Below are 15,079 nucleotides of genomic sequence, written 5' to 3'. Positions count from 1 at the left end.
TATACTTCCTATTATTCTCATTAAAAATTCACGTACAAATTACATGAAAAGCATTTTAAACAAAACGGAATGTCACGTAAAAGTAACCAGATGTCCAGTAGTGTTCACCCCGATTTCACGTAAGCAGTACGTAGAAATCAGGTCTTATTTACCTGACTAATCACGTAGATAATTGAAGCTGAATTTTGATCGGCTACGTGCAATTCCGGTAAAAGTTACGTGAAAAATAGGGTGAACGAAAACCACCTATGTTTTCACGTCAATTGGACGTGAAGATTTTTCAGAGTGTAGTTCAATGACTTCTCGGAACTGCCGGCACAGCTGCAGCACACCGACAAAAAAAAAACTTTCGCCTATAATGCTTCGAAAACATGGCGCACTTTTGTATTTTTTTTTATTTGGGAAAGCCTTGCTCTAAAATATCTTCCAAACGACTGCCAAAACATTGAGATTTGTTTTGCACGTTCTTCGAAAACCTCTAAACCGAACTTTTGCCGCCCCACCTTACTCTATTTGTATTTTATTAGAAAAGTGACTCTACCTAAGGTAGGTACGTTTTGCTCGCGCAGAAGATTGTTCTTAGGCTTTTCGGATGCAGCAAATATTTCCTATTTGTATTTCACACTCCTCGTAGACCACTGCATTCCGTTTATTATCTTGGAAACAAGAAATAATGCATCAGTAAACAATGACTTAAACTTACCTCAAACGATGCTAAGTGCTTTGCTGTATGTGTTGTTCTAACTTTCCATACGTTGTATGACATCTGTCAGGTTCGAGCATCTAAAAGCATGTTTCCCTCCTTGACGAACCATATTCATTTGATCTGCGTAACATCAAAACGTTATAAGATCAAGACTTATCTGCATGGGTGAGCACGGTTCATATGGGGAATCCTAGTGTATCCTGGTGAGATCCTCCACTATCTTGATTATATCGTCCACCGTGGCTTCCTTTTTCGTTCCTTCGACGTCTATCTGCAGTCCTTGAGCCGCTTCGTGCATCTTATCCCGACTAAGATCAAGAAAGCTCTCCACCAAGTCACCATCGATGAATCCCTCGCATCGTTCCGTTTTCATTTCGGTGTGAAAACTGCGCCAATAGGCGTGATCTATCTTGCCAACCGATTTGATCGTATCAGTCAAATTTTCCTGCAGCTTTCGTAGGAACTCGTAGTAATCCGCTGGGATTTGCGTGACCAAACCGATCGCACCACTGACTGTGCCAAATAGGACACATCCGGAGGTCGGCGTCGTTCGTTCACCAATGTTCTCCATCACGAGGGATCCATGCCGGAACACATTCACCATATCACCCAAGTGAACCTGGGCAACCTCCGGCATCTGCTGCCGTTCGTCGTCGCTCGTTGCAGCGCTACAATAGAATGGTATCATGAATACACTGATGTTTAGATATTTTCAATTGTGTAGTAACGTACCCGTCCTTCAAACAGACGAAGAGATTGTTGCTGTTGTCCGCCCCAAGGAAGGCATCGTCGTCTAAAATCTCTATCGCTGTCATCCAGTTGGGTTGGTAATCGCGAGCAATTTCCTCGAAACTTCCCTCCATTTGTTTGTACTGTAGCAATGTGATCGATCGCATAAGGTCGCCCACCAAAATGAAATCGCCTGATGAAAGAAAAATAATGCCATTAACATAACGCAAGGTAACAAACAAACTAAGTTTTATCTTACCTTTGGTCTTGCAGTATAGGGCCAACACGTTGTTGAAGTGACTGCACTCGAGTCGCAGGTCTTTATCATCAGTCCATTCATACAATCGCACAGTCGAATTGATGCTGGCCAGAACTCTTCCGTTGAATTCTACCAAAGAATAGCAGGCACCTTTAATTTCCTTCTCGCTGACCTGTGTGAGAGTTCCATCCGCGTAGTAGTAGATGATAATGCGGCCAACCTTCGGTTCTGGTTCCTCCGGATTGACCAGTGCCGTTCCCACAATGTAGTACGTGTTTGGATCATTGCCCAGTTTCGCCGAAATCAGTGACATAGCGTATTCTGTCTGCATGAACTGATGAGCGTGCAAGACCTCGAAAGTGTTCTGATCGATTATTAACAGATTGTGAACTTCAACTTCTTGTCCGAATTCGGCATTACTTGCTCCCGGCTTCAGCAGCCCCATGTTGGTTGAAGATGTCACATTTGAAGTCTGCGTGGATGCACTTTGCCGTGATGGTGTCAGGCCGCTGGAGTCTTGAATGTCCGTTCGGAACGTAATAACGCCGAAAGTTTGCGAGGTTTCCTGATACGCGATTCTTCGTGGCGATTCACCCAGAGGAACAGTTCGAATGTGAAGCTTTTGTATTTCATCGATCGTACCTAGAATCACGGAGTTCTTCGTAGCCAGAGCCAAGCTATCCTGATAGGCCTCGGCATTCAGGGAACACATGTGGTTCACCTCCTTCAGATTGACGTTGGAAAACACCAGCTTGTGGTTGGAGCTGTAGATGACCGTAGGGCGATCCGAGCACGCAAATACATTTGTCGTTGAAAGCGATCGGAACGTCTTTAAGATCGTAGGCTGCGTACCGAGAGTGACTTTTTTCTGATCCTTCAGCCGATTGGTATGCTTGTCCAGAACGAAGTAGAACATTGATCCATCACCAAGTGCGCATAGTAGGTAGACAATACCCTCGAAATGTGCCATCAGAATAGAGCGGGGAATAATTTCTGTCGAGAAAAAAAAATTGGAATTGTCACGAAACACACGAAACGTAGATGGTTCAATAACAGCGTACATACCTCCGCCGAGTTTTTCAGTGTGTACAACTTCCAAGTTAGGCAATCGTAGAATACAAGCAGAAATATCCGTCCATAAACCAACTGCCACCAGTTCTGCGTTGGTGGCATTATCATCCAATGGTGAGATATCCAGACAAGCCACTTCGTAGTCCAGCGTGACGGTACTGTGAAATTTAATACATTAGCATTTCCATCTCATTTGAATACACATACCTTCACTCACCTCTTATGTACCAGCTTGCCGGCTTCGATTTCGATGTAGTAGATGTCGCAGGCAGTAGCACACACCATCTGACAAGAATTACATGCCACCACGCTAATACGCTTATCATCTGGAGGCTTCCATTCGCAAATCATTGATTTGTTGTCACACTGAATCAATCGGGCTGTCATTGGTGTAACCTGAATGATTTGCCCGAAATCCACATTGGCGCAGTAGAATGTTTGCTGATCACTGAGAAAGCCAGGGATTTCAGTTTCCTCAACTTCTTCGCCCGATAGGGTCAAAATACGGGTATGCCCAACAAACGAGAGCACCAACGTATTATCATACGGACTATCGTCGATGCCAACGCGGAGTGCCCACATTCCTTTGATCCCGGGAAGGTCAATACAAGCGTGCTCCTGTATTCCAATTCCGTTGCGAATAATACGCAATGAACCTTCCTTGTAGCTTCCGGAGCACGTAATCATTTGGCCCTGTCCTTGCTTCTCAAGATCCACAATGCACATATCAATAATGGGAGCTAAATTGGTGAATGTTTCCATTACTGTAACATAAGCTCCATTATCGCCTGCCGTGGTGTTTAATTTAATCAGTTGTGAATCGCCATGACGAGATCCAATGAACAGTACTCCATTGTCCAAATATGTGATACACTCCGGGATGGTGATCTCTCCGAGCAGTTCAACTTTGATATCTTTTACGCTTAGGTGACCTTTACCGTTTTCCTCCGTTTCGAGGAACATCATGAACAGATGCCCAATCATGTTACCTGTAATTGAAAATAATATGTGTCCCAAATTTCAACCAATAGCAGAATCAACCATACCCAACAAATAACGGAATCCCTTGCTATCGACTCGGGCATAGCAATTGATGGTGCTCTGCTTTATAATCGCCGGTGCTACAGCCACATAGCTATCACCATCATGATAAACGACCGACTCTTGCCCGATCACAATCGCTCCTCCAAGCGGGGTTGGCACTGGAATCAACATGGTCGCTTCCGTTTCAACATTGTCTTGCTTCCAGGCGATTTTGGTAAAATCTTTATCCTTCAGATTGATTTCATGGGTCTTGATGTGCCGTCCATTCAAATCCTGGTGGATAACAACCAACGTCGGATGCTGAGTTCCGTACAAAAATTCGACATCCTGTACGTGTACTTCCTCCATGCGCAAACTGGTGGCCTTCAGTTCATGGGTATCTCGATCTAGTGGGATGATTTTGAACAAACCTTCATACAGCCGCATACCGATGACACGTGCCTTCGGATCGATAACGGCCAGAATGCCAGTCTCGGCCGGTTTGCCGACGCGGTCGGCTACGTTGCCATGCGCTTTAGTGATAATTTCGATGTCATCGCCTTGAACGACACATTCCAAAATCATCGCATTGTACCGATGGGTCAAGATGAAGATGAGGTCCTTCAGGGCTTCCTGAAGGGGGAAAACACAATGAAAAATTCAAATTTGCATTAGGCAGTGGCGTCTCGTGGGTTTAAAAAGTGGCTGTGCACTGTTTTGTTATTCTTACTGCTAGAATTACGCAAGGCATTCGTCAATTTAATCCCCACCAAAATTTTAAATTTATTAGGGGAAAATCGGTAAAGACAGACACAACTGCGCCGGTGGTGTAGTGTTAAGCGTGATTGCCTCTCACCCCAGCAGGCCTGGGTTCAATCCCAGTCGGCGCCGCAGGGATGTTATGAGACATAACAACTCTGATCACGGGAAGGGAAGTAAAGCCGTTGGTCCCCGGTTCGTGAGTTGATGGGTCGATAGGTAGGGTCCAGATGTGGGAGCTGCTTTCTTGGAGTCGGTATACATTTAGAACAACAGCTTTTAAACATAAACTAAATGAAGAGGTTTGTTAATGCTAAAAGTATGCAGTGCTTAAGTTACTAAGTTTTGATTTGAAACAGCAAGTAGACAATTGCATCCTGCTGTGTCCGTCTATACCGACTTTTTCCTATAGATTGTAATTGTAATATATTGTTCAGTGCAAATCCCGTGCCTTCCACTAAGTTGACGTATCTAGGGACCAACCCCAGGTCTATGCATCTACCGTCCTTTCAGCGACTCTCTCAGTACCATTGTTGTAGTTCTGACTCCAAACCAGAGCACAATATTCTAGAATCGAGTGTACCAGGGAGCAATACAGTGACTTGAGGCATTAGATGTCGGAGAAATTCTTAGCTGTTCTGAATATAAAGCCCAATGTCCTTGATGACTTGTCTACGACGTAGAAGATGTGTTGCTTGTATGTAAGTTGAGAGTCCAGTAGTGGAAAATAACTGGTTCTTTCTTTCGAGTAAAGGTGATAGCAGGATTCACCGTCATTCGGTTCAACTGGCACCAGCTGTCAAATGCTTCAAACTTAAGTTGGAGGAATTGACAATGATCGATCGAGCGGATCCGCAAGTTGATTTTGAGATCGTCTGCATACGATAGTCGTGGACCTTCGATAACTAAATTCACATCATTGAAGTAACGTAAGTAGATCAACGGTCCCAGATGGCTTCCTTGAGGTAGTGCTGACGAAGCTGAGAAAATGTCGGACTGGCAGTCACCATAGGTTAACTGACGATCGGCGAGACATGAGCGAAACCATCTCAAGCAATTTCCGCTAACCCAGAGTCCATCCAATTTGGCGATCGCAATGGTGTGATTGATCTTATCCAAGACAGCAGACAAGTCAGTGAAGATGACGTCAGTTTGTGACGTTTCAACTATACTTTGCGTGATGTACTATGTCAGACACAGTAGATTCGTTGTAGTAGATCGACCGGAGATGAAGCCATGTTGATCTTCGCTTAGATACTGCTTGTAATAGGAGAGCAGATGCTCTATGATGACTAACTCGAATAGCTCCGAAATTGCACATAACGATGTAATTCAACGATAATTATCCACGCCCCGTTTACTACCCTTTTTATATACAGGGAACATATGCGTAAATTTCCAGTTTGATGGAAACATGCCATACGAGATGGACAATCGGAACAGATGTTGTAGCGGTGACAGTAAGTTAACGATATGCTTTTTTTCAGAAAGACTGAAGGAATACCATCCGGACCAGGGTTGAAGGAAGGCTTTAGTTTTAGTGCGGCAGTCGTTATCACTTCGGCGTTGATAACAATTCCACCCACAGCCTGACCGGAAAGTGGGACGTTGCTCGCTGCTAGGGTCACGTATTTGTTGGTTAAGCTCTCGTCAGATAAGACACTTACAAACTTGCTGGAGAACAAGCGACAGACCTCCTGTGGAGTGGAAGCGACTTCGTCGTTCAATATCCTGGATGATGGTAGACCGAACTCTCTGCGCTGCTCTTTCACGTGCTTCCAGAAAGACTTCAATTGCGACTTGAACGATAATGTTCCCAGCTCGTTGGTGGTGCCACAGCTCTGGTAGAAAGTAGCCGCTCGATGCCCGCTTTTCCATACTTTTTGTCCCGTCCAGCAAAGTTCCTGCAGTGCTACGACTTCGAAGTTGCGTGGTTGTAGTTCGTCATAGATTAACCTATCGCAGCCCGGGAAGCCGAACGATTTGCAGTTCCATGTTCCGAGTTTCCAATCGTAGTCCATATTTCGTCGCGTAGGTCTGTGCCGATTGCTCCGATCCGTATTTCTTTCTTCAGTATTTGCATGTTTTTTCCAGGGCGGCTTGTTGGGCTGCCCCAACCCCGTCTCGCAGGGGGACCATCGTGCTCAGCTCTGTTTAGAGTCCAACGCTGGCACTAGGAACGTGATCAGCCGCTCCTAACATGGAGAACAAACGCCGTTTTGAGCCGCACCTCCATGGTGAGCAGACGCTCGGGTTTGGTGAAGAATTTCCTCTATCACCGTCACCGTACTATAGTTACCGCGAGAGATCCATGTACCATTATGATTGATTATTTGGTTCTATATCACTGGGTTGAGTCCTAATGATGGATTAAGCAATTCTAGGAAATACAATATAGTCAAGAAGTAACAAGCTGCAAAGGCCGTGAAGTCCAACTTAATTCCTAATTCTTAAAAATATATCACGGAATCTCTGACGCAGCGTCTCGCGTGCCAAGTGAAAATCAAATAAAGAAGCAACACGATTGAAAACCCTTTGTATCCCATTGATAGCACCATACGAACTATAGTTTGTACTACGAAAAGGTATCCTCAGCATTGCGTTGTTACGGAGTGCTCGTGGTTGAACATTAACGTCGATTTGTTGTAGAATAGAAGGACAATCGATTCTGCCCTGTAGAATGTCTGCCACAAACAGGGCCCTTGTCGTATCTCTTCGACTCCACAAAGGATCCAGGTGAATTAACTGGCACCGACTTTCGTAGCTTGGAAGGCAATCGTCGAAGGGCAAACCAGATGAATCGTCGTTGAATAGACTCTAGGTACTCTTTGTACACTATTTTGGAAATTGGGATTCCATACAGGGCAGCAGTATTCTAACACAGACCGGACGGGAGCAGTAAAGCGACTTCAAACAATAGATGTCCGTGAAGCTTTTAGCTATCCTGAAAATGAAGCCGAGCGTTTTGAATACCTTGTCGATCACGTACGAGATATGCAGGCTGTATGTGAGTTTACAATCTAAGATGACTCCCAGATCCTTAATGTGATTCACACGATGTACGTCAACGCCTTCTAGGATATAACTGAATGTAATTGGATGTTTCTTCCATGAAAACGTGATTACTGAGCATTTTGGTGGATTTACAACCATGCGGTTCAGAGTTGGCACCAATTAATCATTTTGTTCGAACATTTTCCACAGAGATGGCGCTGTTCCGCTGGTAGGAAGTGATGAAAATCCCTATATAAAAATTGAGAGAAGTGGGAATAATTCGCTTTCGGTGCATATTCAGGTCAAAAAAGTGAACGACAACCTAAAGAAATTAATCAGGGACTTTGTAGTTCAATTTTTTTTCCCGGAAATTGTTTACTACAATTAAATAAAAACTGATTTTCCCCCATACTTTACCTGATTTACTACCAGCTCCCAGAGAGCCAAAAAATTCAAATTTGAGAGAGAAAATTTGCTCTCACGACCTCAATCTCTCAACATACCATGTATTTTGTTGAAACTCGATTTGTGATTTCCCTTTCACAGATTACAAAACAGAGTACCTGACACTACAAAACATGCCTGGTACCTCTATATATGCATTTACTTTAACATTTGAAATCCCTCCTTTTTTACATATTCTGCGCAAAAGATACTTTATGCCCCGCCCCATACATAAAATTCGCGGGAAATTCTGTGAGGGGTGAGCTATTTTGTGTGCAGAATGTGTAAAAAAGGAGGGACTTCGAATAATAATCTAAATGCATATATAGAGGTACCATACATGTTTTGCACTGCAGTGTCCTCTGTGAACAATTATAGGAAAACAGATTGTGCCTAGTTTCCGATAGATGTCACCGCAAACAACACCTGTGACATCTGATGGAACATGAATGGAACGAATTCAATATCGTTGTCTGCGTATTGCTCTTGGCTGTATGCACTCAACGCATAACATGAGTCTCGAGGTTCTGGCAGGAGTAACACCCCTCCAGAACCGTTTCTGGGAGCTCTCTCTCAGAATACTAATCAAATGCGGAGTGACGAACACACTTATAGTTGAAAATTTTGAAGAAATTCTTGGGCTGAACACACAATCTCGATTTATGAGAATCTACCACCACTATATATCGTCAGATATGTGTCTTCCTTGTTACACTCCAGACCGTGCTCACTTCACCAATCGCAGTTCGTCAATTGAATATGATCTGACCATGAAACAAGCAACTCATGGGATTCCCGGTCAACTTCGACCTATTATTATGCCGCGTATTTTTACTGAAAAGTACCAACACGTCAATTGCGTGAACAGATATTTTACAGACGGGTCTCGTCTCAGTGGATCCACTGGCTTCGGTGTCTTCAATGAAAACTCTAGCGCCTTCCGCAAACTCCAGGAACCTTGTTCCGTTTTTGTTGCTGAGCTGGCAGCAATCAACTTCGCATTGGGGATGATTTCCGACATGCCCGCAGACCATTACTTCATCTTCTCGGATTCGGTCGATGAAACAAGGTAGGCACTCATCTTATTTCCTTTCAAAGGTAAGGGAGCAGATGTGTGTGCTGGTCGAAAGATCATATATGATTACCTTTGTATGGGTCCCCTCACATTGCAAAATCCCAGGCAATGAGAAGGCGGACTCTCTCGCAAAGGTGGGCGCGCAGGAAGGCGAATTTTATGACAGGCAAATTTCACACGATGAATCTTACCATTTAGTGCGTCAGAGTACCCTTTCGAGTTGGCAAACCGATTGGGACACTGGAAATCTTGGACGGTGGTTACATTCAATTATTCCTAATGTTTCTTCGAGAGCGTGGTTTAAAGGCTTGGACTTAAGTCGTGACTTCATTCGCGTGATGAGTAGACTTATGTCCAACCACTACTCGCTAGATGCTCAGCTCAATAGAATAAACCTCGTGGACAAATAAAGACGCCGCCAGAGAGCGACTTTTGAATACCCTTGAGGCCCAAGGAAGACAACCCTATGTTCCTATCAGAGACGTGTTGGGAACTCGCGATATCTGCTATATGCAGTCGGTTTATGTGTTTCTTCAAATGTCTAGTATAAGAATTTAATTCCTTTTTCTTTTGTCTCTCTTTATTAGTTTTTATTTGTTTTGTCCCCCCGTCGCGATGAGCCTCATCGTCGTCCACTGGTCACCATAGCCGGTCGAACTCCAAACGAAACTAGAACCGCACCACCATTCATACTGGCGACAACACTCTGATGAAACCTTACCCCCAAGCTCCTCCCCTGATCCTATCCTTCGACAATGTACATCTCTAACCTCGAGTAAGGCGCGAGTATTCGACCCAACTCCTACTAGACATAGAATTAAGTGAATTTTGTTACCATCAAAGAACAATGAACTATCGGCTCCGTAAACCTAACGCGATTGAGCCTACCAAATAAACGAACTAGTTAAAAAAAAAGCCATGGAACAAATCGCTACGCCTAGGTTGATTTTGGGAGAGCGCAATGGTCACCATCAGATCTGGGGATCTCCTGCGTCAGACACGCGGGGAAATTCTATTGTAAATTCAACTGCAATGCATGACATGATCATCCTAAACAACGAATCACCTACAAACCTCCGAGGGCGGACTGAGACTGCTATTGATATCTCCCTAGCAAACCGCCTATTTTGGCTATGTTATGATGACCCCATGGGCAGCGACCACCGACCAATCGAAATCTTAACGAACGATCACCCTCCAAAAACTACACGTCGATCACGCTGGCGTTACAATATGGAGGACTGGGCTACTTTTGACATTTGCATGGATGCATACTTGGACGAAAACTCACCTTCCAGTATCAAGGACTTTCTAGAGTCAATCCACTGGACCGCAGAAAATTCTATCCCATGGACAAGCCCAAATTCTGAACGGCGAGCCCTCCACTTGGTGGACTGCAGAAACACGATCGGCAATTGAAGCAAGGAGAAAAGCAATACGAGCAGTTAAAAGACTGGGGGGCATCCAGGAAAAAGTGAACAATACAGCACTCAGAGGAACCGTACGAGACGCTAAACGTCACATCTGGGAGAAATTCCAGTCAGCTACAGAGCTCTGGAGTAAAGTAAACGCCGTAAGTGGAAAAGGAAAATCAAGGAGAAAGGCAAATCCGCTGTCAGACTGGAATCTACCGGGACCCTGCGATTGTTGCAGACACCCTTGCGAATTACTTTACTGATCTCTCAGCTGTTAATAACTACAGTGATGCCTTCCTTCGCCGCAACAAAACATGCACGAGCTCCGTAACAACATTCGTAAAACCATCCGATCGGCAAAACTCCTGAATCAATCAACCTTTTACCATGGCGGAGGGGGCGACCTCGGCGTAGTGGTTAACATCCATACCTCTCACGCCAAAGTCACGAGTTCAAATCTCACCCCCGGACAAGTCACGAATGGCCCAAGAGTGTTAAAATGACTATAATAAAAAAAAAAAGAAAAGAAAAACCATGGCGGAATTATCACTTGCTCTCGCTGTTAAGCGGAGAAAATTTAAAGACCCTGATGATATTGGATACCCTATGATAAAGCACCTTCCGAATCGTGGCAAACAAATGCTTCTTAAAAAATTAAATGAATGCTGGCAAAATGACTTCTTCCCAGAACAGTGGCGTCACAGCCTGGTGATCCCCATACCGAAGAACGGATCTTCATCAATTGATCCCAAGGACTTCCGTCCAATCGCATTAACCAGCTGTGCCTGTAAGATTTACGAACAAACATCAACAGAAGACTGACAGGGTACCTTCGAGAAAACAATCACCTGAATCATAGACAACATGCTTTCCGAATGGGCTTTGGTACAGGAACGTACTTTGCTTCTCTCGGCTAGGTCCTCGACGATGCTCTAAGAGACGACTTGCATGTCGACGTTGCCATTCTAGATCTCTACAAAGCATATAATCGTGTTTCCAGAAACTAAAGAAGCTGCAAGAGTTGGGCCTGTCTGGTCACATTCTCAATTCCATCCAAAACTTTCTTATCAATAGAACATTCCAGGTGGCCATAGGAAACACGAAAAGTAAAACAGTTCCTGAGGAAACGGGTGTGCCACAAGGCTCCGTTCTGTCAGTCACACTATTCTTAGTGACTGCCTCACAAGCGGTGTTTTCATTTTTGTATATGCGGACATCGTAATCATACCTCTGTATGGGCAATGTCGAGTCCTCGGTGTTCTCCTCGATCGCCGACTCAGTTTTAAGCCACATTTCACAGCAGTTAGAGAGAACTGTCAGTCTCGGATTCCGCTCCTGCGGGTTATCACCAGTCCCCATCAATGTAATAACCGAGACTTTGCGCTTCGAATCTCACATGCCGTGCGGCCGACTTGATGGTCGCAATGCTGGGACCGGTCTACAACCGGTGTATCAGAACGGTATTATGGCTACTCCCATCCACTTCAGAAAAAGCTGCTTGCATCGAATCCGGTGTTCTTCCCTTTAGACATCTGATGACCTTCGCCACCTTTACCAAAGCAGTTAGCTTTCTTGAGCGCAGCATCGTTGAGAATGAGGGAGTGTTCCTCCTCACGGAGGCGAACAATCTCCTTCGAGACAGAGGTTGGAACTCTCCTCAATTGAACATCGACTGGACAATGAAAAGGAACTTCAGAGCTGGAGAAAACTCTATTCATCTTTACAAAGCATACCTACAAATAATTTCTACCAGGCTTGCCAATCACCAACTCATATTCACCGACGGCTCTAAAGCACTTGGTCACGTAGGAATAGGGTAAGCGGCCCCGATATAACCTACTATCATCGCCTACCTGATACCTGTTCCGTGACGAAGTTGTTGCCATACTTTTAGCTGCCTCTGAAGCTTCATCGTGTCGTACGGCAACCCTCTACGACTCAATGCGGCTTATAACAAACTTTTACTTCCCTAAATACACGGACACTGCGAAATAGCTGGAAACGAAACTGCCGACCATCTGGCGTCAGTCGGTCGTCGAGAGTCAAGTTTATGTTTTAGCATGAACGCTATCAATAGTTTACTCAGCAGATAGCAGCACTCCTGAGATGTTAGTCAACGGGAATTTTGAAAGAATTATCTATCTCATTGAAACAAGAAAAAAGAATGTGTTCACCAAATCAATACACCTCGTTTTTCTAATTACCGTAAATGTTACATACGACCTAATCAAAAAGCAGTTCCGTATTTAACAATTCAAAGTTTTATACTTACATATATTTATACAATGAACTAGAGCAGGAATTGAATAACTAGGACAGGTAATATTGGAATGTATTAATTGCGATTATTACAAATATCATTCACTTGATGGGGTGCTTTTTATTTGAGAGTTCATTAATTGGGTGACGTCCCAACTAAAAAGCATTAAATCCGTCAGAAAATGATGCCAAACTAGCCTTGACATTTCATTGTTGCTGCTTGGAAATGATCTAGTAAGCTGAAAAACCAAACTTTGAGCACTTCAAAACCGTCCCAACTATACAATGACATTAGATGAGATGAGGTAGCGAATGACTATACAAATCAAAATGATGTCAACCGTAGGATGGCGCTCCTAGCTCCATCCTATCCTACACCATTCTATACTAATCTTAATTAACCTCCCGCAAATCCAAATCGCAGCCAAATTATTTCAAATTGGACAGTTGAAGAAAACTTCAATACAAATCGAAAGAGCAGTGGAGAACAGGGGATTGCTAGCCACCATACAAAGATGACCCACTCGTGAAAATGTTAAAAACAAACTACAGTACTCGGACTTACCGCAGGCCGGAACAGCTTCATCACGGCAATCTTTCCATTTATACCGATTTCTTTAATCGGACGTAGCCCCTCCGGGGTAACAAGATAAATTTCCAGCCGGGAACTTTTAGCTACTATCAAATTCAAGTCGGACGATGTCGTGAAGTTTCCTGAAATTAGAACAGTAAAATAGTTCGATGGTATGAAGCCGCTGAGAACCACTTATTATCGTAATGCTTTTATTTTACAGTAAAAAGTGCAACATATTTTGGTCGATACCTAGCTCTCGAATATTTACAATGAACAAAAAGCAACAAAAATATATACAAGAGTGGAAAAGTTCAGGTCTAACCTCGAAAGCATTACGCAAAGAAAAATAAAATAAGAGCACAACGAAGCCATCAGGGGCTCCATCTTTTTCCACTGCTGTCGCAAGTGTCCAGACAGTACCAGCAGAGATTCCGTGATTACTCGTTCGGAACTTACCGGTAACGCAAGCCGTGACTGCCGTCGGCTTCTGGGCGGTCACTATGTAATTATGAGCCATCGCGGAGTCGCGTCCTGGGCCAGCGGAATCGTGTGATGGCTTTTTTTAGATGCAACTGTTCACGTTTTGTAGGCGCATTTGCAAAAGGAAAAACAGTACAAACTAGCATTGTGCGATCTTGGATGGATTTTCAGTGAATCGATTATTTTGGAAATGAATGTCAACCAGCGTTGCCAGAACTTTCGGTAAAGCGGCATTTCTACCGATTCTTGCCCTACATCCGCATAGAACAGTATCATTTCTTAAACAGTTCAAACTTCACTGACATCTTTCTAAGTAGCTATATATATATAAGTTATGGACCACCCATCAGCAACCATCCCAACATCAGAAGACATCACCCATCGGTTGGACTCAATTCAACGAAACCAACAGCAAGTGGCCTTAGCATTGAATTCAATTGCGCGGCCATCATCTCCAGGCAAACTCAACGTCTCAGCGTAGTACGAATGGGGACGTCGACAACAACAACAACAACAACAACAACAACAACAATAGCAACATCATCAGTAACATGCTTCAGCCCATCGGCACCCCGATGACCACGAAAGCATGCACCAGCATATCACCAAGAACGCCAACTCAGCAGCAGCTACAGTGACGACGACGATCACCACATGGCAACAGCAACATCGATGCAACAAGACACCGCATGGTAGCAGGAGTAGACAGTACATAGATAATAATTAGATGTAAGCATTTTTGCAGGAATTGAAGCTCTTTTGTATTTCAAAGTAAATTCAAATTGACGCAATAAAAATCATTCCAGTTTTAGTCGTAGACGTGAGCAGTAGTTCTTTTTAAAAACACCCCGAAGTCCTTAGGAGACATAATTTATATATGCGCGATAGAAAGGTTGCTATTCGTAGAAATGTCAAAATGCTCACTACCGGTACGGACTACGGCGATAGCAGCGACCGGCGTGGAGAAGAGTGGCTAAACTAAAATGAGAGCGCTGTGCGCTGTTAAAATAGTCACGCAAATGACAACGACCGTTACGGTTGCTCTTAATGATTGGAAAATTGGCTGGATGGTTGGTAGATTGAAGGTTACTGTTTTTATTTATTCTGTAATGTGAATACTTCCAAATTTATTATGTTGTATCGAGCCGTACAGGTTCTAATCGAAGAGCACTCGAAATGGATCGGATAGTCCGAAAATACCCGACATACACAGCAAAAAAGTTGTTGAATATTACATCGAAACTGCTGGAACCAGGTCAATCCATCGGTTGTGTAATATCAAATTGTACGA

At 43.9% G+C, this 15,079-nt stretch overlaps 1 protein-coding gene across 1 annotated transcript; it reads right to left on the bottom strand.

The window, feature by feature from the left end:
- Positions 1–611: 611 nt before the first annotated feature.
- On the bottom strand, positions 612–13,926 carry pic (DNA damage-binding protein pic). Its single transcript, XM_065225343.1, has 8 exons — positions 13,765–13,926; positions 13,300–13,448; positions 3,812–4,421; positions 2,983–3,754; positions 2,760–2,923; positions 1,695–2,687; positions 1,439–1,628; positions 612–1,374 (listed from the first exon to the last, which is right to left on the bottom strand). Exons 1-8 carry the CDS (start codon positions 13,823–13,825, stop codon positions 897–899), a joined length of 3,417 nt encoding a protein of 1,138 aa, XP_065081415.1. The 5' UTR covers positions 13,826–13,926; the 3' UTR covers positions 612–896.
- Positions 13,927–15,079: the final 1,153 nt, after the last annotated feature.

Source organism: Ochlerotatus camptorhynchus, unplaced genomic scaffold (assembly GCF_037179485.1).
Source record: "Ochlerotatus camptorhynchus isolate MF236.1 unplaced genomic scaffold, CSIRO-AGI_Acam_v1.1 ptg000228l, whole genome shotgun sequence".
NCBI classification, from domain to species: domain Eukaryota; kingdom Metazoa; phylum Arthropoda; class Insecta; order Diptera; family Culicidae; genus Ochlerotatus; species Ochlerotatus camptorhynchus.
This window is presented reverse-complemented; position numbering and strand designations above follow the sequence as displayed.

Coding starts and splice junctions, on each gene's coding strand:
- pic (XM_065225343.1), bottom strand. CDS start 13,825: ATGGCTCATAATTACATAGTGACCGCCCAGAAGCCGACGGCAGTCACG. Junction 13,449..13,764: donor AGTCACGGCTTGCGTTACCG/GTAAGTTCCGAA, acceptor TTCTAATTTCAG/GAAACTTCACGACATCGTCC. Junction 1,375..1,438: donor TTCGTCTGTTTGAAGGACGG/GTACGTTACTAC, acceptor ATTCTATTGTAG/CGCTGCAACGAGCGACGACG.